The following is a 25,109-nucleotide window of genomic DNA, read 5'->3' on the forward strand; positions in this document are numbered from 1 at the left end:
CCACAGGCTAAACACTCTCTCTTGCACCCCTTTGAGAACAAGGCTCTCAGATGTCTGAAGGCTCTACCTTTGGAGCCATCGCCTGAGCCTCTGAGGGTCTGCAGGCTGAAGAGGTAGCACTGCCTCCCACTTGGTATTGCTCCAGACACGGAAACATCAGCTTGGCATCTGGGAGGGCCCCGCTATAGACAGGCTGCTGCGGGGCACCTGCTAGGTCCTCTGTGCACTGACGCCCCAGGCCAGAGGCTCCCAGAGCCCCTCTCCCCCAGCTAATAAAGTCTTCTCTCAGCCTGAGAGCCACACACATCACCTTGCGCATTATTTATGGAGCTCCTACCACGTGCCAGGCACTATGCGAGTTGCTGGGGACACAGCAGACCCAGTGGTGGAGACAGATATCTGCCACAGCCCAGGAGGAAGTGCTGTGATGGACGTGTGAATAAGGGGCACCAGAGCACAGACTTCCTGGAAGAGGCAATATCCCAACTGAGTCTTCCGGGATACGTGGAAGACCACGAGGCACACCGAGGGAAAGGGTGTGCCAGGCGCGGGGGGAACAGTACGTGCAAAGACATGGAGGCAAAGGAAGAACGGGTGAGTTTGGAGCAGCCCCAGTGGTTTGTGCAACTGGAGCCCAGGTACATGGGGATGGTGGAGGCAGAGAGGGCCAGGGAGGGAGGCGGGGCCTGACCCACTGGGTTAGGGAGCCTCCCAAGGTATCAGGACTTAACCCTGGCGGTGACGGGGAGGTTGGGACGGCTGTAAAAAGCAGAGTGGCGTAACCAGAGTTCCACTTTAGAAAGGTGACTCGGGCCCAGAGTTGGGCGGGACTAGAGCAAGACACCCGGGGCAAGAACAGGTAGGAGGCAGGTAGAAGGGTCTTGCAACAGATCAGCAACAGGTGTATCTTGAAGAAGTATCAACTGAGGCAGCAGCGGCAGTAGGGGGAAGAGAAAGAAAGACGTATCTGAGAGATGTTAAGGGGTAAAAAGGACAGGGTCTACTCACCGCTTGGACATGAGGTTAAGGGTGAGGGAGAAAGACTGCCTCCCAAGATTCTGGCTTAGGTAACCTCACGAAAGGGCAAAGGGACAGGTAACAGGTACTAGAGCAGAATTTGGGCAAAGGTTGGCTTCGAGGCACAGGCTGCCTGGGCAGAGGCACCAGTATGTAGCTGTGACCGGGGGTGGGGAAAGAGGTCTGGGTGGGAGACATAAATGGGGACGCATCGGCACAGAGCTGCTAGACGAAGCCGTGGGCCAGGATAGGGCACCTGGCAGAAGTAACACCGGGTCCTGGATGGAGCCTGGGAAGGGCCAGTGAGCTTCCCCTTCACCCCACCTGTGTTAACGAGAACCATGGAGAACCACTGATGGTCGGAGCCCCCTCTTCAACAGAAAGGGGTTAAGACGTGGATCCCTGGTCTTTCCTGTGACGGGAAGGCACCACAAGGATGCTCCCTCTACAGTTCCCTCTTCTGAAATGAGCTTGTCTTATTACTGCCCCCGACTATGTGGGGAAGATGAACCAAAGCTCGTTCTCTTGCTACAAATAGCAGGGTTTCCTGCCCTCTCGCCCTGGACTCTGGGGCTAGAAGCTACAGGCAGAATGTCCAAGAGATGGGGAGGGACTGACAGTGTCTCCCGCAAGGCCCAGACATCTGTGGCATCCTCTGAACTGTCCGTGCTTTTCTAGGCAGTGCTGAAGGAAGAAGGCAGTGGGCACCATAGCCGCACATACCCAGTGGCCTGGCCTTCTGGAGATTTATCTGGCGGGGGGGTTGCTTTGATGGCCCTGCCCCCTCACTTCAGCCCTGCTCAGACTCCAAATGGACCCTGAGACCTGAGCTCCTACCACCTCCGTAGCACCCACACAGGATCAGGCAGGCAGGAGGCGGCTCACGGAGCTTTTTCTGGTCGTTTTATTTGAAAACCCTAGGGTGCATCCCCTCCCTCACCACACCCATCCCCCTCCCTCCTCTCCCCCCTCCCAGGACATGACGATGCCACACACACACACACACAAGGCCGTGAGCTGCACACAGAACACGGGGGCTGCGCTCACAGCAACATGAAAAAATATACATTATATATAATACACCTGGGGCCCCCACTCCCCCTGCCATCCCCACAACCCAGCCTCAACCAGGTCATGTAGGAAGGGGCAGGGGCTGCAGGCCCTCAGGCAAGGAGAAGAGGGGAAAGAAGACAGAAAAGGAAGGAGAGTGGGCAAGGTGAAGAAGCAGGGATCCCCAGAATGAAGTGGAAAGAGAGGGAGGAGAGGACGGAAGCTTCCTCCCAGCTGCAGAAGCCCTGGGGAAGACAGGCCTCCGTGGACAGGAGAGTAGGGAAGCGTTCCCCCTTCAATTCCACCCGGGCCCCTGCCACTGGTAGTGACCCCCACTCCATGCAGTGCGCGCCTGGTGGGGGTCAGACAGAGACATGGGCGAGCTAAGGGGCCACTGCCGGGGGGGGGGGGGTGCAGAGAAGGCAGCCAAAGTCTTCCAGGGAACAGGAGCCCAGAGGCACAGGAGGGAGGTGGGCTGGGGGCCGGGGCGGGGAGGCAGACCCCAGCGCGGCCCACTGGGATTTGGGGATTAAAGGAAGACTCGTTCCAAAGAGCTCTCTCCCTCTTGGTCTCTTCTCTCAGAAGGTCCTTCTCTCTTTTCTGGGGGTGTCTCTGTCTCACCAGGGCAGAAATCTCTCTCTGTTCGGGGAAGGGTGCAGCGTCAGTAGCGGTGTGGAGGGGTCTCGATGATGCGTCTCTCGTTGCTGCTGGGGGAGTCGGCTGCCTCCGAGTCGCTGCTGTCCTCGTCCTCCTGCTGGCCACCGGCAGCCCCCGCCACACAGGCCTGCCGATTCTGGTAGGACTGGATGAGGCAGGAGCAGAGAGCACAGGGCTCAATGGTCTGCACGCACCCCAGAGCCTCTCCTTTGGGGGCCATGCTCCCCTCAGGCCCCTTACCCCACCCCCGACCTCCCTTTTAACCTTTCTCCTTCCCACTCATGGCAGCTCTGCCCGGAGCCTTTTGCCCCAGGTCCTGGCCACTCTGTGCTCCAGCTGAATCTGGACTCTAGGCTTCCCCCCTTCCCACTGCCACTCACCTCCATGGGGTTCACGATAATGGTGAGTGCCGAGTCATCCCAGAAGAGGTCAGGGTCTTTGGGGTCACTGGAGGCCTCTGGAGGCCCGCCAGCCCCTGAGACACGGCGGTGAAGGGAGTGGATACGCACGAGGCCCAGGATGACCATGAGCACCAGGAACCCCACACACACCACAATGATGAGAGTCGCTGCGCTGGGGACCACTGTGGGGAGAGGAAAGGGACTTGGCACCGCGGGGGGGTGGGGGGGGGCCGGGATGGAGGGACACGGGGGAAGAGGGAGTCCTGGAGTAAGAAGAAGGATGGGAGCGCCTGGGTGGCTCAGTCGGTTAAGCATCCGAGTCTTGATTTCGGCTCAGGCCACCATCTCGCAGTCTGTGAGACGGAGTCCCGAGGCAGGCTCTGAACTGACAGCGTGGATCCTGCCTGGGATTCTCTCTCTCCCTCTCTCTCTCTCCCTGCTCACATGCCCCTGCCACTCCCCTGCGAGCATGCGCTCTCTCTTTAAATGGTCAATAAACATTATTATAAACAATAAATAAATAAATGTTCAGGAAACATTTTAAAAGAGAGAGAGAGAAGACGGGATGGTCCCGAAGCAGGGAGTGCCCTGTATGAGCTAGAGGAGAAAGAGACCCCTATTGAGAAGAACAGGACATAGGGAGGGAAGGGCCCTTAAGGCCAAAGGGACAGAGAGGCAGAAGGAGGGAGGTATGCAAAGGGGGGCACGGGCAGGGGGAGAAGAGCTCCTGGCCCAACGCTATCAGAGCAGCCCTGTTCTCAGCAGGCAGAGGGCCAGGTTGGAGCTCGAGCCCAGTGGGGGAAGGTGAAAGGCGCCACTTAGGCTCAACGGCGTAATCGGAGAGAATGTCCTCCCGCATCTTGAGAAACAGGCCCCAAGCTGGCCTGGCAGCCAGAAGAAGCTGCTGGCACCCAAGGCTGGGGGGACACGTCCAAGGGGCCGGGAGCAGCCCCTTCACTCACCCACCTGAACCGCACTCATTCCTGTTCTGTGACTCCTCCCTTCTTCTCGCGGGCCTGGGCCTCCTGGACACCTGGGGCTTCTGCTCCTCCCGAATCTCCCCCTGAGGATTACCTACCTCCCCCTCGGCCCTGTCATGCCTCTGGCCCCGTGGCCTCACTTTGATGCCTAGGCTCAGGGGAGCGAGGACCCTGAAGGGCAGTGAGACAGAGAAAGGCGCGTGCACTCTCACGCGGACCGTGGAGCTGATCGCGGCAAAGCAGACGTGCATGCACCAGCACGTGCCCAGGAGGACCGCACAGGCGCACAGCTGAACAAGGACGGCCACCCCCTTCACCCGAGCCAGGACTCTGCCGGTCTGCACACCTGCCCGCACCAGCAGCCTGGCGGCCTGCTCACACAGCAGGAGCAAAGGGCTGCGTCCGAGGGCCTCCAGCAAGGCACGGCAGAACCACACGTGCAGCGTCACCCAGCTCCCCGCCAGCTGGGCACACCAGGCGACCCCCTGAAGGAAGATGTAAATGCCACAGATGTGCGCCGCGAGGGCCACGGAGCCAGCAGCCGTGAGCACAGGGCGGGCCACCTCCCGCACACACGCACACAGCGCTCGGGGAAGCATGGGCACGCAGAGCAGGAGAGCCCGCAGCCCCCGGGACAGCAAGTGGAGGCAGAGACCCCGCACACGTGTCCCCAGGCTGAGGGCCCACGTAGGCAGCTGGGTCACTGCACCCCACATGGGTGCACACCCCTGCTCACTGTTTGCGCCCGCAGCGGCTCTCCCAGCCACAGAGGCCCCGTGAGGCCCCGAATCTGGAGAGTCCCGTTGCTAAGGGGTGATTACCCGTGTAATCACACTGTGTTCCAGCCCATACATCTACCTCCCAGTCCCCGATTTACCCACAGCCTTTGAGACGTGTTGAGAGACAGAGTGGAACGCAAAGAAGCCAAGAGCACGGGAGCCGCACACACACCCTGTCCCACACACACCACTCCTCCCCGGCAAGCGGCAAGGCAGACTGTCACAAGCTCCGGGGCCAACCAGGTGTGTGCAGAAGGCCCTGCCTGAGCAGGCACACTAGGCTCACACCTCCCTGAGGCCACCCTGATGGCTCCCTGCCAAGTTGGTCCCTATCCTGACCCAACCCATAGCTTGCCTGTGGCCGCTCGCCAAGGAGAGCCAATCCTGTTTGGCAGGGCAGGCAGGCTCCCTGGGCACGGGCTCTAGGGCAGAGATGGGCCTGGCTGGATCAGCACTTCTCAACTGCCTGGGGATGGGGGAGGAGGGAAGAAGGGGACAGAGGTGCTTTTCCCGGCCATCTGCAGGAAATGGTCCCTCCCAGGTCCCCATGTCAGTGGGCAAGATCCAGGAACAGTGACCCTGCCAGCAGGTGGCCCCTGTAGCTAAGCTCAGGCTCTAGAAGGAATGGAGACCCGCCCCTCCACACCTCCAAGTGGAGGCCACAGCAGGTGAACCTACTCTAGGAGCACACTGATGATGACAGGCCAAAGTTTCTGGTTTGTGCCTTGATCAAATGCATTTGTTCTTCTGAGCCCCCAGCCTGGTGAAGGAAATGTCAAGTCGATTGCCAGGAATAAGAAATGACCACAGGAAAGACAAAATGCAGACACTGTTATCTGCAGGCAAACAAGTAGAGTAATTAGTTTAAAATGAGGCTGGAAGGGGCGCCTGGGTGGCTCAGTTGGTTGAGCGCCGACTTCAGCTCAGGTCACGATCTCGCGGTCTGTGAGTTCGAGCCCCGCATCGGGCCCCTGTGCTGACAGCTCAGAGCCCAGAGCCTGTTTCAGATTCTGTGTCTCCCTCTCTCTGACCCTCCCCATTCATGCTCTGTCTCTCTCTGTCTCAAAAATAAATAAACGTTAAAAAAAAAAAAATTAAAATGAGGCTGGAAGCCAGCGAGATGGCAGGATTTTTCAATTAGCCACAGACAAAAATCAAGAGTTTCAAAAAGCGCAATCACCCTCGCTTGGTGCATGAGACCCGAGCAGGTGACCGTGGCCTTGAATGACTGGCACCGCCGACATGAAGGGGTGTTTTATCAAACGGCCCTTGTGCAACTTCTGGTTTCAGGTGGGTGTGAGGACACGGTTAAAGCCCCATCCACAGTCCTGCATGATGCCCACTTTATGAAGACCCTGGGGAGAAACTTCTTTCCACTCTCAGTCCCAGGGCTTCTCTTGAAATACTGGTTGGCTCTCATCACATGACTCTCCTAACTGCTCAGGTTTCCTTTTGCTTAAACTGCAAGGAAGCTCAGAGCCAACGTGCTGGCCCATTCTACCATTCTAGCAACTCTCAGAGTATGTCTTTTATGAACTGACTTTATTCCCCTCCTACATCTTATTCTTCTTTCAGAATCGTCCTTCCCTCCCCACTCCCGAGTTCATTTTCTATGCTTACTCTATTTCATTGTAGGTCTGTCTACAAAGCTTCAGGTACTTGTAAGGAACAAAGTAGGGAAACGGTTCCCAAACTTTGCTGCACGTTGGAAGCACTTGGGGATCTTTAAAAACCATCGGCGCCTGCCTGGAGCGCCTAGGTGGCTCAGTCGGTTGAGCGTCCAATTTCGGCTCAGGTCATGATCTCACGGTGCCTGAGTTCAAGTCCCACATCAGGCTGGCTGCTGTTAGCACAGAGCCCTCTTCGGATTCTTTGTCCCCCTCTCTCTCTACCCCTCCTCCATTTGCACTCTTTCAATAATAAATAAACATTAAAAAAAAAGGAAAGAACTGGAAAAAGAGCTAGGAAATTATGAGAGGGAAAAAAAAAAAAGCTGGCCCCAAGGGTCTATTTAACAAACAGGGTTAGTTTGCTCACAGGTCTCTAAAAATTGTATGAAGTTTCTATGAACCTTTGCAACTTGATTACGCATTATGCTCCCCTCTTCACCCCTACTTCCCTACTCCCTATACCCCTACACCCATCTGCTTTCCTTTAGTGAGTAAATACTTAAAAAGGCCTCTCTTTTCAGAGAGAGGAAGGAAAAAGGGAGCCAGCCCCAGGGAAAAGGGAACACAAGAGACTCTGTAGTGGTGGCCACCACTTAAGGGGAGGAAGCCAGATGGAATCACTGGGGATACCAAGGAGCTAGCCTCAGTCAAAAAAGCCCTAGGAAGCCCTCAGGAGCCCCCTCACCAAATTAGATGGAACTATAAACTAACAAGAGAAAGAAAGAAAGAAAGAAAGAAAGAAAGAAAGAAAGAAAGAAAGAAAGAAAGAAAGAAAGAAAGAAAGAAAGAGGAAGGAAGAAAAGGAAGAGCAGGCAAGCATTAAGCATAAATGGAGAAGGTATGGAGGTCAATGGTTAATGCACAGTAATGCACAGGCTCTGGAATCCTGCCACCTAGATTTGAATCCTGGCTCCTACCACTTCCTACCTGTGTGATCTTGAATAACATGCTTAACCTCTCGGGGCACCTGGGTGGCTTAGTCGGTTAAGCATCCAACTTCGGCTCAGGTCATGATCTCACAGGTTTGTAAGTTCAAACCCCACGTTGGGCTCTGTGCTGACAGCTCGGAGCCTGGAGCCTGCTTCAGATTCTGTGTCTCCCTCTTTCTCTGCCCCTTCCCCGCTTGTGCTCTGTCTCCCTCTGTCTCTCAAAAATGAATAAATGTAAAAAAAAAATTATGGGGCCCCTGGGTGGCTCAGTCGGTTAGGCATCCGATTTTGGCTCAGGTCATGATCTCACAGGTTTGTGAGTTCAAACCCCACGTTGGGCTCTGTGCTGACAGCTCGGAGCCTGGAGCCTGCTTCAGATTCTGTGTCTCCCTCTCTCTCTGCCCCTCCCCTGCTCGTGCTCTGTCTCTCTTTCTGAAGAATAAATAAACATTAAAAAAAAAAAATGCTTAACCTCTCTGGGCTTCCATTCCCTCCCCTTTAAAAGGGATAATGCTAGTACCCATTTCATTTGCTGTTTGTAATGACTAAATGAGTCAATATGTGGAAAAGCTCATGGTACACACTGATGTGTTCAATATTCTTATTATTGTATGTATTGAAATGAGCTTTTTCAAGGAAGCATTTTCAGAATTCTTTAGGGAATTGCCTTCAGAGCCTGTGATACACCTTTTGGCTTTTTTCAAAAGTGACAAACCTGTGCCCTTTGTGGGTTTGTATATTTAAGAACTTAAAATGATATCCAGAGCCAACTCTGACAAAAGTGGATGATGAAATTGGGTAAAACTGAAACGGGTCAAAAGCAAAGCATATCTAAGAAGTAATAAACATAAATGCATCATGTAAATAGGCTTTGAAAGCAATTCTAAAAGGGATTCCAAAAATCATTTTTGGCATCAACAGAATCATTTTACAGTGTTTAGTATGTGGAAGAAAACTCATTTCATAATATTATGTGTAAATACCAGGTTAAGTAAAATAGTTTGATCCCAACTTTGTAAAAAGAAAAAAAATAAGGCATAGGAAAAAAAAAAAGGAACATTAACAATGGCTTCTTCTCTGGGGTGGAATTATGGCTGATTTTTGTTCTTCATACTTGTAGTTTCTAGTTTTTCTACAATAAACCAACTCTTAAATTGGAAATTAAAACTCGCATCACTGGTAAAGTGCCACGGCCAGGGAACATGAGGGCAGCTCTCCATCTGGATTTAATACTTTGCCAAGTTGCACACTTGGCGTTAGAAAGACTTATGACATTATAGGGGCGCCTGGGAGGCTCAGTCTCAGCATCCGTCTTTGGCTCAGGGCATGATCTCACAGTTGGTGAATTTGAGCCCCTCATCTGACTCTGTGCTCACAGCTCAGAGTCTGGAGTCTCCCTCACTCTCTGCCCCTCCCCCGCTCATTCTCTTTCTCCCTCTCTCTCTCTCTCTCTCTGTCTCTCAAAAATAAGCATTAAAAAAAAAAAAAGACTTATGACATTATAGATAGCACATAATTACACACGTATTAGCCCCAACTTTCTCCTTGAGGATAGAGACTGTATCTAACCCATAATTCGTAGGTGCTTCATAAATACTTGATGGCTTCACTAGGTCCAGGGCTAATTTGATATTCCTGGGGGAGGGAGCAGGAACAAAAAAGGCGCCTAAACCCCACACCGACTTTATGATTCCAGACATGAGCACCCCAGCGATGAATGACATTGACTCATATTCTTCAGGAGGGAAAGTTAATGGTCCAGGGGTTACAGGGATTGGAACAGAGTGATCAGTTAAGTCAGCACAGGGAACAGAACCATAGCTCCACCGGCCTGCCCCACTCCCAGTGGTAGAGGAGAGAGGATGCCCGTGCCCAGCCCACCCCCCGCCACCCTCCCTGCCCTGCCTGGCCCCGCGCACTCTTACATACTGGAGTTTCGGTGGGAGCTGGCCAGGCTGTGTCCAGCCATCTCAGGAGGGGGCTGGTGGCCGCGGTGCAGGAACTGCTGGGAGCTGAGCATGTGGCTGGGGTGGGCGACCCGGTTCATGCTGTGCAGGACATTGACCTGGGGGAGGGAGAGCTCAGTGGGCACCCGCCTCTCCTATTCCTATCCACTAGAGTCTTGTCCCACCTCACTAGAGGCCATCTGCTAACCATGCCCCACAGCTCCTCCCCCTCTGAGCAGATAGGTTCTGGGTTCCTCCGTGCTGCAATGTCCATTCCCGCCAACTATGGGTCTCAGTCCACTCCTCCAGGGCTCCTCGCTAGTGGGAGAGGAGGGGAGGGAAGGAGACTCTCTAATACCTCCACGATGAATTCATTGCTGGAGTAACGGCCATTCATTTCTGAGCAGGACAGCCGGAATTTCCTAGCATAGAGGGCAGCTCCGTGTCGCAGCCGATAATGAGCCTGCCTCAGGATCTCTTCGTACACAGTGATGCTCTCCACCCCTGGGGGACGAGGAAGCAGCTCAGGGCGGGGAGCCGGCCAAAAGGGCCCGGCAGGCCCCTCTCTCTCAGACTCCCACCAGTTGAGAGCAGACGCAGCCACAGAATGGGTCGGCCCCGTGCCTCAGCAGGAGAATGACCTGAGTTCTCCCAAGTGATGTACCCCTCCGCCCCCAACCCGGCTCTGACTGATTGGGAGAGAGTGACTGGGGTCCATCCCCTGCTCTGCTCTTCTCTAAAAACTCTGCGGCTTCTGGGTAGAGATGGAGAGAAGGCATTAAGGACCCCCTGCAAGACAGAAGGGAGGAGGCCAGAAGGGGGAAAACGGAGAGAGGGGAAAATACAGAAGTCCTCGGTGAGGTTCTGGAAGGGGATGGAAACAGGAGGAAGCCGGTTATGACCAGCTTCTCCCATCCCCACCTATGGAGGTTTCCTTCAGAGAATAGCAGGTTTCCTCTGAAAGCTACCAAGTCACGGCCACAATTCATTACGATGTGAGCACGCGAGTTAAAGATCTGGTATGGGGGCGCCTGGGTGGCTCAGTCGGTTAAGCGTCCGACTTCGGCTCAGGTCATGATCTCGCGGTCCGTGAGTTCAAGCCCTGCGTCAGGCTCTGTGCTGACAGCTCAGAGCCTGGAGCCTGTTTCAGATTCTGTGTCTCCCTCTCTCTCTCTGACCCTCCTCTGTTCATGCTCTCTCTCTCTGTCTCAAAAATAAACGTTAAAAAAAAATTTATAAAGATCTGGTATGTACATGAGATCAGAGACATGGAAGGTATAGAGAAGATGGCTAAGACCAAACAGCTAGAGGATCGAAGGCTCATCAGAGAAGACTGAGCCACAGGAGGAGGGAGCAGCAGAAGGGAGCCAGGCTATAGAGAGAAGCAGGGAGAAAGAACCACTCGGGAGCCTGAACCCCAGCACACCTCCTCTAGGGGCAATCTGGAAGCCTGAGGAGCTTCCAGTCTGGGAAGGTGCAAGATGGCACTTGCCTCTATCCCTGGGGACCTGGGAGGAGGACCCTCTGGAATTCCTAGATACCTGATCGTGGGGAGGGGCGCACACAGAAAAAGAGGACAGGCACTCAGTCCCCACTGACCGGCAATGGTGAGGTAGGCAGACGTGTTGGTGAGTTCCAGCCCTCGCTGCTGCAAGGACGCCATGTCTAGGAGCAGGCTTTCCCGCTCGGGGTCCAGATCATCCCCGACGAGAGAAATCTCACAGCCATCCAGGTTGTGCACGATCTCATCTGACATGCGTGTGTCTGTCACTGGACGGGAGAGAGTTGGGATCGGGATCAGAGCCACAGGGCCCACCTCATGGCCATGCTTCCTCCCTTTCCAGGCTCATTCCCCGAGAGCAGTCGGCAGCATCTTCAAGAACGTCATTACCCAATACTTTCCTCACACCCCCAGGCCTCCTCCCGGCTCTACGTCCCATGTAAGTGGTTCCAGACAAGCGAATGTGGGATGAAGTCACTCCAGTTGCGGACATGAGCCCTTTCTCGGGATGATATCACTCCCTGGAGTCATCCTTACCTGTGCCCTGCCAATTCTCATCCTTTTTGGCCTCCACCTGGTGGGAAATGGAGCAAGTGATTTGAAGATCGGGGAACAAGGGGATCCCCTCAGGTCCCTCAAAGTCCACAGCCGGGCGAGCAAAATGAGCAGTGCCACTCAGCAGGATCTGGGGGGCATCAGGCTGAAGGACCACCACGTACCCCTCCACTTCGGGGATGGAGACACAGGATTCTTCGCTGAAGCACCTGCAGAGCAGAGGGGAGAGAGGCAGCTTGTGACCCCAAAACCTCCTGTCTAATGATCCCTATTCTGTTTCATCCCTCCGGGCGTCCATCTCTACAACAGAGCACCCCACGTCAGGGAGGGGAAGGGAGGAAAGAGGGATAGTGTCCCTGTCGCAGCACAACTACCCCACTGGGGCAAAGCTGGAGAGGAGATACCCTTTCCTGGGAAGATGCCACTGTGGGAAAGGGTCAGAGACAGATCAGGCAACCCAGACCTGCAGGGGTGATCACATCACCAACGCCCTGACCTAAGACTATGGAACACCTATCAAATTTCATTTCACAAACCGAACTTGCCAAAATGTTTACACATACACAGTTCCTTACTCAGGAGATTTGAATTAAGAAGTGTGTTCAGCAAAACACATGGCAGACACATGCCCAAAAAATATTCAACAACAAAAGTGGAGGGGAAGGATGTGGTAGGGGAGCCTATCCAAGGATGTCCTCCTCCTTGCTGTTTCTTCCCTTCAAGATCAGAGAAACCTCCTTTGGTCGGTGAGCTAATGTGACAATCTCGGACCTGCATCCATGGTCCCATGAAGCCTCGTGGACCTTGGCACCAGGACAGACTCCCTCAAGCACTCAGCCAGGCCAACCAATGCACAGCACAGCTGCTCAGGAAGGCGCTCCCAGGGTCACCTCCCGCCCCATCCTTTGCCAATCGATCAGAATGACACCTCACTTTCTCATCACACCTGCTGGTTTCTGAAGCGTTTACACATACTCTTTCATGCAACCTTATTTCAACCTGTGGAAAAGGGGTAAGAAACCAAAGATGATCAAGCATCTTGGCCACACAAGAAATAGGCAACAGGGGCGCCTAGGTGGCTCAGTGGGTTAAGCATCCGACTTCGGCTCAGGTCATGATCTTGTGGTTCACGAGCTCGAGCCCGCATCGGGCTTGGTGCTGACAGCTCAGAGCCCAGAGCCTGCTTCTGATTCTGTGTCTCCCTCTCTCTCTCTACCCCTCCCCCACTCATACTCTGTCTCCCTCTCTCTCTCAAAAATAAACAAACATTAAAAAAATTTTTTTTAGAAAAAGAAACAGGCATCAGAGTCAAGGCTTAAACCCACAGTTCTTATGCCAAGATCCCACTCTTTCTGCTGAACCACAGCCACTATTTGGGGCCTGGGTTTGCACCAGTCTGATTTATTTATAAAGAAGCACCGCCTGGGGCATCTGGGTGGCTCAGTCGGTTAAGCGGCCCACTTCGGCTCAGGTCATGATCTTGCAGTCCATGAGTTCGAGCCCCGCGTCGGGCTCTGTGCTGACAGCTCGGAGCCTGGAGCCTGTTTCCGATTCTGTGTCTCCTTCTCTCTGACCCTCCCCCATTCATGCTCTGTCTCAAAAATAAATAAACGTTAAAAAAAGAATTAAAAAAAAAAAAAAAAGAAGCACCCCTTGAACAAGCAGCCTTCACAAGGAAGTTAGTAGCACAGGAGCAGGGCCTGTGGTCCATATGCTTGTGCTAACTGAAATGCCCAGCTTGACTGCAGGAGCCAAAACGGGAAGGGGTAACCTCAGCAGATATGATGAACTCAAAGCCCCTGAAGCTGCCAATGTCCACAGCTTGCAGAGTTCCTGTGCCACAAGGGGTGGGGCCCAAGAATCTGCACGGTCATTCTGAGAGGCCCAGATCAAAGCCTCCTGGAAAACCACCTAAGCTGACTTTGAGAGCCCAGACTCCAACAGACATCCCCACTGCAATGAGCAATCCAAAGGGGACCCAAAGGGGAACAGGGGGCTGGCCCTGACCCAAAGGCACTGATGATCTGGTCTAGAGCTTAGTTATATATGGCACACAACCTTAAAACAAGGGCAAATATGGTCACCATTGTGTAAGTGGAACAAACAAAAAATCACAAGGGTTTAGAGAGGCAAACGTTATTTCTGGCTAGGATGGGAATGGGGCATTTGGCCAGGGAGGATAGGAATAATCAAGGGAAGTAGAAACTGAGATAACCTTTGAAGGAGGGTAGGACTTTGCTAGGCAGAAGGTAGACCATAGAATGGATGGTGAGGAGTGCACCAAGGGGAACGAAGGAACATGAGGCAGAAATCTGGGGTCAGACGGTTGAAGGCTTTGAGTGCAAATTTTGAGCACTGGCCAAAGGGAGGTCATTAAATTCTTCTATATCACAAAATAATGAGGATGAAAATTCTGATTTATGACCACTAACCTAGCCTCTGGTGAAGTTAGAATACTAGAGATAGGTCAACTTGTTAGGAGATTATGGCAATAGGCTGGGCGAGAGGTAATCAGAGACGGGGCTGGAGTAATAACAGCAGAAATGGAAAAAGAGGAGACAGATTCCCAGCACCCAGCACAGGCAGGATCAGGGTGACCTGGCAAAGGACGGAGCGCGGAGGATAGACAGGGAGAAATCCAAGATGACTCAGAGGTTTCAAGCCTGGATAACCGCAAGGGCAGAGACACCATTACAGAAATGGAGAATTCAGGGGGAAGGGCAAGTTTGGATATTGAAGGCCATTATTCTGTCTTGAGCTCGTTTCTGTGAGGTGCTGGCAGAACTTTCTAGATAGAGGTTATAGCAAGCAGAAATTTAAGGGCTATGGTAAAAAGACAAAGCTAGAGAAAAAAGATGTGGTAACCATTTGTTCAGGGGCTAATGCCACAAAGGAGACGGGCTTTCCAAGAAAGAGGTAGGGGGACAAAATACCTTAGGGAAAGTCTGCGTTGACCAAATAGTTAGATAAATCTGGCTTTCAATGGACAGAGCTTCAAGAACTGAACCCTGGAACTTGGGGAAGCCACATGGACTAGGGCAAGGATGTGTATCAGAGAAGAGGAGGTCTCTCTCTCTTTCACTCATGGGCATAAGCAGGTGCACGTGTGTGCACGTGCACACAGGTGCACACGCGCACGCACACACACACACGCACCTATATTTTCTCCAATGACCTCAAGGAACTATTAGGGTAGCACTAACCACATGATAGCTCTACAAACGGAAAAACTGAGAGCTCTCACAAAGAAAACAAGGCCCCCTCCCCCACTAAAGGATCAAAGTCAGGTTCCTAGCTGGTGGATAAGCCTCTCCCCAGGCATGAAAGAGGTAGGAGGAATTCAGCTGAGTCCATCCACAAAGGATGTCACCTCTTCCCACTGTGGGACTCCCCTCCCCTTGCAAAGCTCCACCATAAGCCAAAAGACAGCGCCCTCCCTTGATGTGGCTTCTGAGCGGAGTGAAGGCGAGGAGGCAATTACTTGGTTTCTAGTGGGTTAAACCCTTCATAGCCGCACGACTGCCCTTTTAACAACTTGAGTTCTGGCTAGAACGTGGTGGGCTACACGCTCAGCTCTGGTCTGTGCCCACATGACCCCAGCTACTTGTGGCCTTCAGCTCCACACTGTGACCACCCCCGTGGGCCAGCAGCCTGATTCCCAAAAGCTGCTGCCTCTGCCTTCCAGAGCTGTAATTGTGAGGCCTGATAATCATGCCCAGTCACTGTGTAGGGCTCAGAGCCCTCTCCTCTCTCTCCTCTCTAAAGCCACCCTTCCCAGGATAGGAACAAGCCAGGGATATTTATCTTCAGATTGCTTATGGAGAAACTGAGGCACAGTAGGGGAGAAAGGCATGCTTGCTCAGGAATCTAGTCTCCTGCATTGTGTAATCCGCCCACCAGATAGCAGTATCTCCTAAATACTGCCCCGCAAACATTCTAGGGGATGAAAATAGCCCCCATTGGTGGAATAGGCACCGGGCTAGGTGGTCAATCTGGACTGTATCATTTAGCCCTCAAAACAATCCCAGGAGTTAGATTCTACCGTTATCCCTGTTTTATAGAGTTTGCTCAGTGCAAAAAGCCAGTACATAACAGACTCTGTGTCCATAACTATTATGCTTTCATGACCTCTCAGTTATTCTGCATTTTTAAAAATGTTTTCTTTGCTTTCAAGAGAGTGCAAACAGGAGAGGGGCAGAGAGAGAGGGACAGAGGATCTGAAGCAGGCTCTGTGCTGATAGCAGTGAGCCCAACGTGGGGCTTGAATTCACGAACCACAAGATCATGACCTGAGCCAAAGTCAGACACTCACCCAACTGAGCCACCCAGGTGCCTCTCAGTTATTCTGCATGTTTAGCAACATACTTAAACCTTGAAAATAATGTACAACTTTTCTTTTAAAGAATTAAAATTATTTACTTAGCATTCAAAGGTCAGAAAACTTTCAGTGAAGGGCCAGACAATAAATATTTTTGGCTTTTGGGGCCATACAGACTCTGTCCCAACCGCTAGCCCTGCCATCATACTGTGAAATAATATGCAAATGAATGGGAATGGCTGTGTTCTAATAAAACTTTACTTACAAAAGCAAGCAACAGGCCAGATTTGGCCCCAGGGCCACAGGTTACCAATCCCTAGACTTCAATGATCCCATTTGATCTTGCAAGGGCTTGCTGAATCGAGATGAAAACAGGTGTAACAACGAGAGCTATTTGCTCAAGGTCATCCAGGCGATTAAGACAGTGTCAGAAGCAACATCAGATCTCCCAGCTCCCAATCCAGTACCTTCTCTGTACCACTTTACGTATCAGCAAAGAGGCACAGAGAAAATTAAAACCCCAGGGTCCTGGAAGGGTGGTTAGTGGAAAGAGTCATGAGTCCGTTGTTTAAATCCAAGTCTAGTCCAGGCTCTTCTACAAACGTGGCTGTCAACTGAGCAGGTCAGTTGTCTTTGGGGCCCAATCTCCCCATCCATACGGTGACGGAGGTGTGCCTAGCCCTGGGTGACCTCTGAGACCAAGGAGTTCTGACACCGTCTACCTCTGCGCTGTGATTTGCCCGCCCCACCCAACACTCACTTGACAGCAGTGGTGAGGCGCAGGGGCCTGACGCCAGGCGTGGCAAAGCGCAGAGTGTTCATGTAAGCCACATGCTGCAGGGCATGGTTGAAGGTCTCCACATCATCCCCCTCCAGGGTGAGCAGGGACTGCGAGGGGTTCACGTGGACCTGGGCCCCAGACACAGACAGCTGAGAGCAGGACCAGGAGGTGGGAGAGGAAGGGAGCAGAGGGAGAGAGGTGGGCAGAGGTAGGGGGCAGGGGGCATGCCCGGAAGGACAGGGCTAGAGGAAGGGGCGATACCTTCATGCCTTTGCCCAGGCTCTCGAAATCCCTATAGTCCAGCCCCTCCCGACATGCATAGAGGCACTCGATGACCTCGCGGCTCTCCAGGCGGCCTGAGCGCACGCTGAAACCAGCCAGGTAGCCATGGAAGTAGTGGTGGATCGGCAAGGGGTCTCCTAGGGCAGGAACACAGGGATGGAAGGGAGGTAAGAGCAGGTGAGGGGAGAGGCAGCTGGAGCAGGAAATGGGGCAGAAAGAAAGGGCAGAAGTCTGGAGTAAAAGTGTAAGAAGGAGAAATGTGGAAATGAAAAGGAAAGAAGAGACCAGGAAGTGAGGCTGGGGCGAGGGGGGTGGGGGGGGTACTGGAGAATGCAGAAAAGAGGACAGAAGAGGGAATAAATCCAAGGAGAAGAGAAGGGTGAAAAACAGAAGCAACAGAAATGAGAAAAGCCCCCCAGGAGAGGGAGAAAGGGAAGGAGGAAAGTGGGACCAAAGGGAGGAAAGAGGAGCCCATGGAGGAAAAGAAGGGGAGGGCGAGAGGACATGGTCACAGGGCATGCAAGGGGACCCAGGGGAACGTGTGGAGCTTCACAGATGCCCAGATCTCCCTGTGTGGGACCACCTCCTGCCTCCCACGATCTGCTACGTGGAAAGCCAGCAAGAGAACTCTCCCACTTCCTTCTGTGAGCAGGAAGGGACACTCAGGAGGCCACCAAGCTCCATCTGGCCTTACCTCTCCAAGGGAGCCCTGCCCTGCAGTAGTTCATGGAGGCTCTGCCCCCTGGTGGCATGTGCAGCAGTAACTATAAGGCTGGCTGGGATTTGGGGTTGGGGTGGAGTCAGGAGCATAGGACAGAAAGTTAAGGTGAGAGCTCTCTGGTCTCCAGTTCTTATGCACAGAGTACCTTGTGTGGTGTCTGTACTGTTGTCTCCTCCCTTTTCCTTCTCTTTGTTCTTCTCCTCTGGAGGAAAAAAGAAGTAGCAATCAATTCAGTGTTGTGGGGACAGACTGACCGCAAGGAAGAAGGGGTCTTCCCTGTTCTCTCCCTGCCAATGTAGGCCTTGCAACCTGTTCACCAATTTCACATCTCAATCTCTCCAGCTTCTGTTAAAAACCAGCCCCCAAATACATGGCTGAGAAAACACAAGGGCTTTGGTAAGACACACACACACACACACACACATACACACACACACACACACACAAATGCAGGCATGCACTCAAATTCCCAGAAGGGAAAAAAATGAAAGAAATAGCTTAAGGAAGATTGAAAACTCTCTGAGGTATTACTGGTATTACTGGCCTCCAGCAAGGGAATGCACTGTGGACATCATCTCTTTGATGGAACAATGTGGGCATTGGCCAAAGTTACAGAAAGAGAGATTCTGGTGATGCCTGAGGTAATGACTAGTTGAACAGGTGGGAGATACTGGGGGGGGGGGGGGGGTCCTGTGGTCTCCTCCACAGAGATCTCTCTGAGTCACCATGCCCAACTGCAAGGAGAGATGCATGAAGTCAGGCTACCCTTGCTCCTTCATTAATCCTAACTTTCTAAAGGCTCCAACCTTCAGTGTCTTCACTGAGAAGCTCAGAGGGACTTACCAGTCCAGCAGGCCCCAATCATGAGAGCAGGTTCCCTTCGGGGCGGGTGGATGAGACCATTGTCATGGATGAGGGCAGGGTCAAATGAGATGCCATCGGCATAAAGCGTGACTGTGGGGAACTCCAGGTTCAAAGCATAGTGGTGCCATTCATCATCACAGACCTGGCAAAGCAGTGTAAGGGTAAGAACCCTCAGGTGCTTTATCTCCAGGGAACTAACACAAGGCACTGCCCCTTCTCCTGGGAGACAGGGTACAGTCCCTTATATTCTCAGCTCTATCAGCAGGGCTTACTAGTGAATTGTTGCCTACCCAGCTCAGGAAATAACATCCCTGCCCAAAATCTATCAGGCACCAACCAAGTAGGTACCTAAAATTCCGTTCTTCAGGCAAATCTCTAAAACTATAAACATTCCTAAGAGAAGTAACACACTATTTTCTGAATAATTTTTTGCCCAAAACTGTATGTATGCATGGCACTGGAAGGTCCACAGTCGTTTGTATCCCAACAGTAAAACAAACCCGCTCTCCTTGGCAGTTTCTCCTAGGGTCAATCAAGATGGGTGTGGGGGATGGTCAGAGGAATGAGGGGTAGCCAGTTCTCTGCCTTATTAGCTTCCAAGTGCTGGAATGCCTCACGGTTCAACCTAGGCCCTTTTTCTCCCTTTTCTCTCTACACACTCTTCCTAGGAGTTACCTCATCTGTTCCCATGAGTTCAGATACCATATTTATGCTGTTAATTCCAGAATCTGCATCTCCAGCCCAGAGCTCTCCTTTGAACCCTGGGCTCTCCACTTGGATGTCTCAGAGGTATCTCAAATTTAACATGTGTAAGACAGAAGCCCACACCCCTTCCCAACTTCCTCACTTTTCCCTGGGGCAGCATAAACACTCCACTGTCCATCCAGTTGCTCAAACGGATGACCTACAGGATACCTTTGATCCTTCTCTTTCCATCACCTTACACATCCGACCCATCAGCAGTGTTGTTGATCCCAGATCCAAACAGAGCCAAAAGCTGTGGATTTCTGTGCAGTTCTTTATAATGCCATGCATCAGTCCAGTCCTCAACCTTACCATGGCAACAGTCTTGTCTGGGTCTTTACCTTTTTATGTCTTTTCAATAAGTTCCTCCCATAGTTGCCAAAGGGATCTTCTTAAAATACACATCTGATTAGAGTTGCAGATATAAATCTGATCTGATTAGATCACCTCCCTGCTTTAAACCCTTCAAAAGGCTCCCTACCTCTTACAGGACAAAACCTAAACAAACTGGGGCACCTGGGTGGCTCAGTTGGTTAAGCGTCCAACTTCAGCTTAGGTCGTGATGTCATGGTTCTTGAGTTTAAGCCCCACATTGAGCTCTCTGCTGTCAGCACAGAGCCTGCTTCAGATCCTCTGTCCTCCTCTCTCTCTGCCCCTCCCCTGCTCACATTCTCTCTCTCTCTCAAAAATAAATAAATAAAACATTAAAAAAAAAAACCTAACCTTAAAAAAATCTAAACAAACTACAGCTGGACAAAGTCCATTGCACAACCTGATCACTGCCCAGCTCTCCAACCTCATGTCCAGTCTTTCCCCCTTGTTCATTGTATTCCAGCCCACTGACCTTCTTCCCATGCTTGGAACAGGCAAAGCGCTTTCCTGCCTCAGGGCCTTTGCATCAGCCCTTCCCTCTGCCTAGAACACTTCCTTCTCAGCTATTTCCCATCCTTTAGAACAAAACTTAGATTTCACCTCCATCAGGACTTCCCTGAGCATTAGATCTAAAGTGAATTCCCCCTCTTTGTCCTCCCCCACTCTCTACTTCAGTCCCTGCTTGTTCTTTCAGAGAATTCATCACAATTTACCATTTACATATGTCTCCCTACTTTCTAAAAGTCTACCTCTCCAACTAAAATGTAAGCTCAAAGAAGGCAAATATTTTCTTTCCCTTATACTCCACTGTATCCCTAGAACCAAGCAGAATGGCAGACACGTACTTGATATTTAACATGTGTTGAATAAATAAAGGAAAATAAAAGAAAAACAGATGTTACTAACATTAGCAACAAGAGGGAAAGATCAAGAAGCAGCAAATAGCAGACTGTCTCCTTCACAGAGTACCAGAGAAAGCAAAAGCTTTTGTAGACAGCCCTCAATTATCCAGTCTGTGGATTTTCTAGGCCTTTCCTTTCTCTTTCTCTCTCTTCCACTTCCTGCCTTTTTTCAGCTATTAGCTTACTCAGCCACTCTACTGGGGCCTGCAAGAAAAGTAGAAGGAGATGGGAACTCAAATTAGTCCCCATTTGTCCTCACGGTCAGCTTACAGAGAGAGTAAAGAAGAGGTTGTAACTGTCGACTCAAGAGAGGATTTTACATATTTTTTGTTCGTTTTTATTTATCCTTCATAATCATGCGAATAATAGTGAAAATTAGTGCATAATCATGCACTAATAATAGTGAAAATTGACATCCTTCCTGCCTACAAGGTCTAGTCCATCATTCGCTCCTGCAACAACCCTCGGATATAAAGTTCATATTATTGGGGCACCTGGGTGGCTCAGTTGGTTAAGCATCCAACTTCAGCTCAGGTCATGATCTCACAGTTCGTGAGTTCGAGCCCCACGTCGGGCTCTGTGCTGACAGCTCAGAGCCTGGAGCCTGCTTCAGATTCTGTGTCTCCCTCTCTCTCTGCCCCTTCCCACTCATGCTCTGTCTCTCTGTCTTAAAAATAAATAAAACATTTAAAAAAAAATTTTTTTAAATAAAGTTCATATTGGGGCGCCTGGGTGGCTCAGTCGGTTGAGCGTCCGACTTCGGCTCAGGTCACGATCTCACGGTCCGTGAGTTCGAGCCCCGTGTCGGGCTCTGGGCTGATGGCTCAGAGCCTGGAGCCTGCTTCCAATTCTGTGTCTCCCTCTCTCTCTGCCCCTCCCCCATTCATGCTCTGTCTCTCTCTGTCTCAAAAATAAATAAACGTTAAAAAAATTTAAAAAATAAATAAATAAAAAATAAAAAAAAAATAAAGTTCATATTATTCCCATTTAATAGGCCAAGAAACTGGGATTTAGACATACTAATAGAGATTTCTTGGCTAGTGAGTTCCCCTGGCTGCGTCCCCCAGAATTACTTACTTTCTTGCTTACTACAGCATGCTAACTGCTTGAGAGTCAGGGATATGCACTGTTAAGGTTCTAGGTAAGAAAGAGATGAAATCAAACAGCAAGAAAAGATAGTTGGTTGGATATGGTGTTAGTAGTAATGTGCTCCCAAATTCCTTTTAATCTTGGAGTGCTTCCTGCAGGAGACAAGCCTTGGAAAAGAACAAGAGAACCTGGGAGTAGAATGTCAGGAACTGAAGGTGGAGCATGAAGAGGGGCACAGGGCAATGCAGAAAATGCCAACCCTGGTCCCGGGACCCTCCTTCCATCCACCCAGCTCTCCCAGGAGCCTGGCACTGGCCTCACCTGCTCCAGCTTCCAGAGGAACTTGACTGGGCGGGCACTCTCAAGCAGAGGCCAGTAGAGGAAGGCAATTCTGCAGCCATGGACGGTCAGCGAGTAGTGAGAGAAGCCATCCTCTGAGGAGAGAGGACAGAGAAAGGGGTCAAACACAGGGCCTGAGGCAAGAACAGGTTCTCATTACTCTCATTACTCTCTTACGCGCTCTCCCTCCCGTATTCCCTAGTGTCTCTTCTCTTTCTCTCTGACACATGCACAGAGTCCAGTCCAAGCGATAACTAGGGCTTCTCGAGCATTCTGATCGGCCAAGGTGCAACACTGGGCAGCCTGTTCCCACCCAGATTTCTACTACTCCTTTGGTTAATACATGGGTGACAACCCTTCTTAGCTCAAGAGAAGTGAGCTTGGAGAAGTGGCAGAAATGAGAGGTCAGGTCAAGACTGAGCCCTCCTAGGAAGGACGTGCTATGCAGTTGAAGGAAGATGGGGACTTGGAAATGGAGCCAACTAGCCCTTCAAAGAGGAGGACGGGATAGTGGTAGGAGAGGAAGAATGGGGCACACCACTATCCAGGCTTCTCCACTGCAGTGAACAGGTTTTAATGGGAGTAGACTGGGGAGCAGCCTACCACATGGTGGGAGGCAGGGGGATTGGGCAACTGCAGGTGAGAAGGGCAGTGAGCAGTCCCATTGCCCTCTGAGAGTAAGCAAGCTCTCAACTTATGCAGGCAGTAAACCACACAGTTTCAGGGAGCACCAAAGCCAGCACCACCTCTTACAAATGAAGAAAGAGGCAGTGGCCTGTCCACAGCCACAAACTGGATGGTGACAGAAACAGGATAAAAAGCCAGTTTCCTCACTCTCAGACCAGTGGCCTGGGGAAGGCTCACCATTCTGGACAGTGTTACACACGATGGTTTCCTCTTCCTTCTTGCCCTTGTTGGGGGTCACACCATGCTTCATCCAGAAGGACAGAGTAAAATGGTCACTAAGGCTGTTCTGGGGCCCAGAGCCCAGCCCGGCTGTGCCACCTAGGGGCACCTGCACGGCTTGGGTGCCGTTGAACCAGTAGATAAGGCTGCTGTCCTGGCTGTAGTGCACTGAGAGTCCGGCCGTCCAGTTGGCATTGGGGCCGGGCATGGGCAACAGGTCTACCTCCCCGGTGGCGGCACCTGCAGAAGCCCCAGAAAGCACAAGTGTCAGAGCTGAGACACAGCAGATGGGGAAATGGGAAGCAGCCAGGGAAAGAGCGAATGAAGGAGAGAGGTTTCCCACAGCTAGTCTCACCCCCTCTCCCAGCCCCTCAAAGACACCAGAGGGTGGACCTCTCTTCTAGAAATGGCTCTCCAATGAACTCAATCTCAACTCGTCATCTCTCCCTACCATTGTTCCGCAATGTACCTGGTGACTGTCTTGTGCTACGATTATGATTATGCATCATTGCCAATGACCTATTGATTTGCTTTGGGGGCCACAGGAATTAACCACGTGCTACAACATCTGTGGATATATATATACATATACACCTGTGGGTGGGCAAGGGAAGATGTGAGGCAGATTCTTCGGAAAGAGGCAGAGGAGGGTCAGGCAGAAGCCTGGGGAGAGGAGGGCACACTCACCACAGAGTTTCCGCAGTGCCCGTTCTGAGTAGTTGTCACGGTCACAGCCCTTGGCCACATGGCTCGTCTGTAGCTCTATGGTGGCCTGAATGTTCCAGAGAGGTTCATCACAGGTCTCCAGGCGGATACCAGGGAACAAAGCCAGGCTCCCTGCGCCTGGTGCATATTCAATCCTTTTGTTCCAGCCTGCACGGGGGACAGGGAGAGGGTAGCGGAGAGAGAGGAAGGCAGCCCCTCTTATCCATTCTGCCATTGTCGTGTCCGCTGACATCCTTGGGTAGACAGCCAAGGTAGACAGCTGCAAGCCTGCCCCCAAATCTCTCTCCCCTGGCTCTTAACCTAGCCCTGTGATTGTCAGAAGGGACAAAAGGGAGACCCAGGTGAGAGATGATTTACAAGATGGGTGACAGCTCAGCGCGGAGCTCCTCACCTTGCCAGCTGGGTTTACAGGTGGGCTTCACCTGGATCTCCACCTCGGCATCATCCGCTGCCCGCTTCTTCCCACAGTCGTAAGCTGTCACCGTGAACTTGTAGAGTCTCTCGCCACTGTACTGCAGCTTCTCCGTGTTCTCGATGTTTCCTGGGATAGGTGTGGGGGGAAGACAAAGAGGGTAAGGTGCACCAGGGAAAGGCTAGGGAGGAAAGGGGAGAACTCGTGAGCCAATTGGGCAACAGGTGAATCAGGCAGCAGGAAGACAGGGAAGGAGGTATCTGGGGGAAAAAGGCTCTCCATTGGGAAGGCGGGTGTGGAAAGAGGATCTGAGGGACACAAGTGGAGAGTTCAGCCCCCGGGGTGTTCGGAGGGATGTGGGCACCCAGGGGTGGGGCCGCAGGGGATGCACTCACCGTCATTGTCGATGAGGAAGGGCGTGTTGGGGGTGAGGATCTCATAGTAGCAGATCTGACTGTACTGGGGGGAGCAGTCACCATCGATGGCTTCCACCCGCAGAATGCGGTCGTACAGCTTCCCCTCAGTTACCGCAGCGCGGTACAGCCGCTCCACAAACACGGGGGCAAACTCATTTACGTCATTGACCCGCACGTGCACAGTCGCCCTGCACGGTACCCAAGCAGAAAGAGGGACAAGCAAGAGTCAGCCGGCCTCAAAACTCAAAGAGGGGAATGCAGACAGGGAGTCAGAGCACACAGGAGCCAGTGTGTCCCGAGCCTAGGGCTGTGGGCATGCTCATCCCACCCTCCAGGGCACCAGGCACCACACAGGAAGGGGTGACTGATGTCAGGGGTAAAGGACGACCTCAGAGGACACCCTCAGCTGACTTGGAGAACTCCTGTACAGAGTCCTATAGGTTCGGTGCTAAGACAAGGGCTAAGACAGAATTTTGCGTCCAGCTGGTTGTTCCTCCACAACAATCAGATCCAACGGGATAACCGAGGAAGACACAGAATAAAAGCCAAATTAAAAGCAACTGGGGGTGGGGCGCCTGGCTGGCTCAGTCAGTGGAGCATTCAACTCTTGGTGTCGGGGTTGTGAGTTCGAGCCCCGCATTGGGTGTAGAAATTACTTAAAAATAAAATCTTTAAAACCAACCAGGGGAAGGGAAGTGGTATTTATATAAAAGCCATTAAGTCATCCGACACGAGCGTGAGCGGAGGGCTGT

At 52.0% G+C, this 25,109-nt stretch overlaps 1 protein-coding gene across 1 annotated transcript in view; it reads right to left on the reverse strand.

The window, feature by feature from the left end:
- Positions 1 to 883: 883 nt before the first annotated feature.
- CLSTN3 (calsyntenin 3) overlaps positions 884 to 25,109 on the reverse strand; it is a 28,566-nt gene continuing 4,340 nt past the window's right edge. Inside the window, exons 4-18 of the mRNA XM_053895011.1 lie at positions 24,337 to 24,545; positions 23,921 to 24,070; positions 23,491 to 23,676; positions 22,762 to 23,043; positions 21,880 to 21,992; positions 18,431 to 18,593; positions 17,733 to 17,789; positions 16,846 to 17,003; positions 16,564 to 16,712; positions 11,468 to 11,694; positions 11,029 to 11,199; positions 9,788 to 9,933; positions 9,413 to 9,548; positions 3,105 to 3,307; positions 884 to 2,869 (exon numbers count right to left, since the gene is read on the reverse strand). Coding sequence (XP_053750986.1) covers positions 2,729 to 2,869; positions 3,105 to 3,307; positions 9,413 to 9,548; positions 9,788 to 9,933; positions 11,029 to 11,199; positions 11,468 to 11,694; positions 16,564 to 16,712; positions 16,846 to 17,003; positions 17,733 to 17,789; positions 18,431 to 18,593; positions 21,880 to 21,992; positions 22,762 to 23,043; positions 23,491 to 23,676; positions 23,921 to 24,070; positions 24,337 to 24,545 — 2,491 coding nt within the window. The 3' untranslated portion in view covers positions 884 to 2,728. The remainder of the gene's footprint in view (positions 2,870 to 3,104; positions 3,308 to 9,412; positions 9,549 to 9,787; positions 9,934 to 11,028; positions 11,200 to 11,467; positions 11,695 to 16,563; positions 16,713 to 16,845; positions 17,004 to 17,732; positions 17,790 to 18,430; positions 18,594 to 21,879; positions 21,993 to 22,761; positions 23,044 to 23,490; positions 23,677 to 23,920; positions 24,071 to 24,336; positions 24,546 to 25,109) is intronic.

This window comes from Panthera pardus, unplaced genomic scaffold (genome assembly GCF_024362965.1).
Source record: "Panthera pardus isolate Hobbes unplaced genomic scaffold, ASM2436296v1 HiC_scaffold_6, whole genome shotgun sequence".
NCBI classification, from domain to species: domain Eukaryota; kingdom Metazoa; phylum Chordata; class Mammalia; order Carnivora; family Felidae; genus Panthera; species Panthera pardus.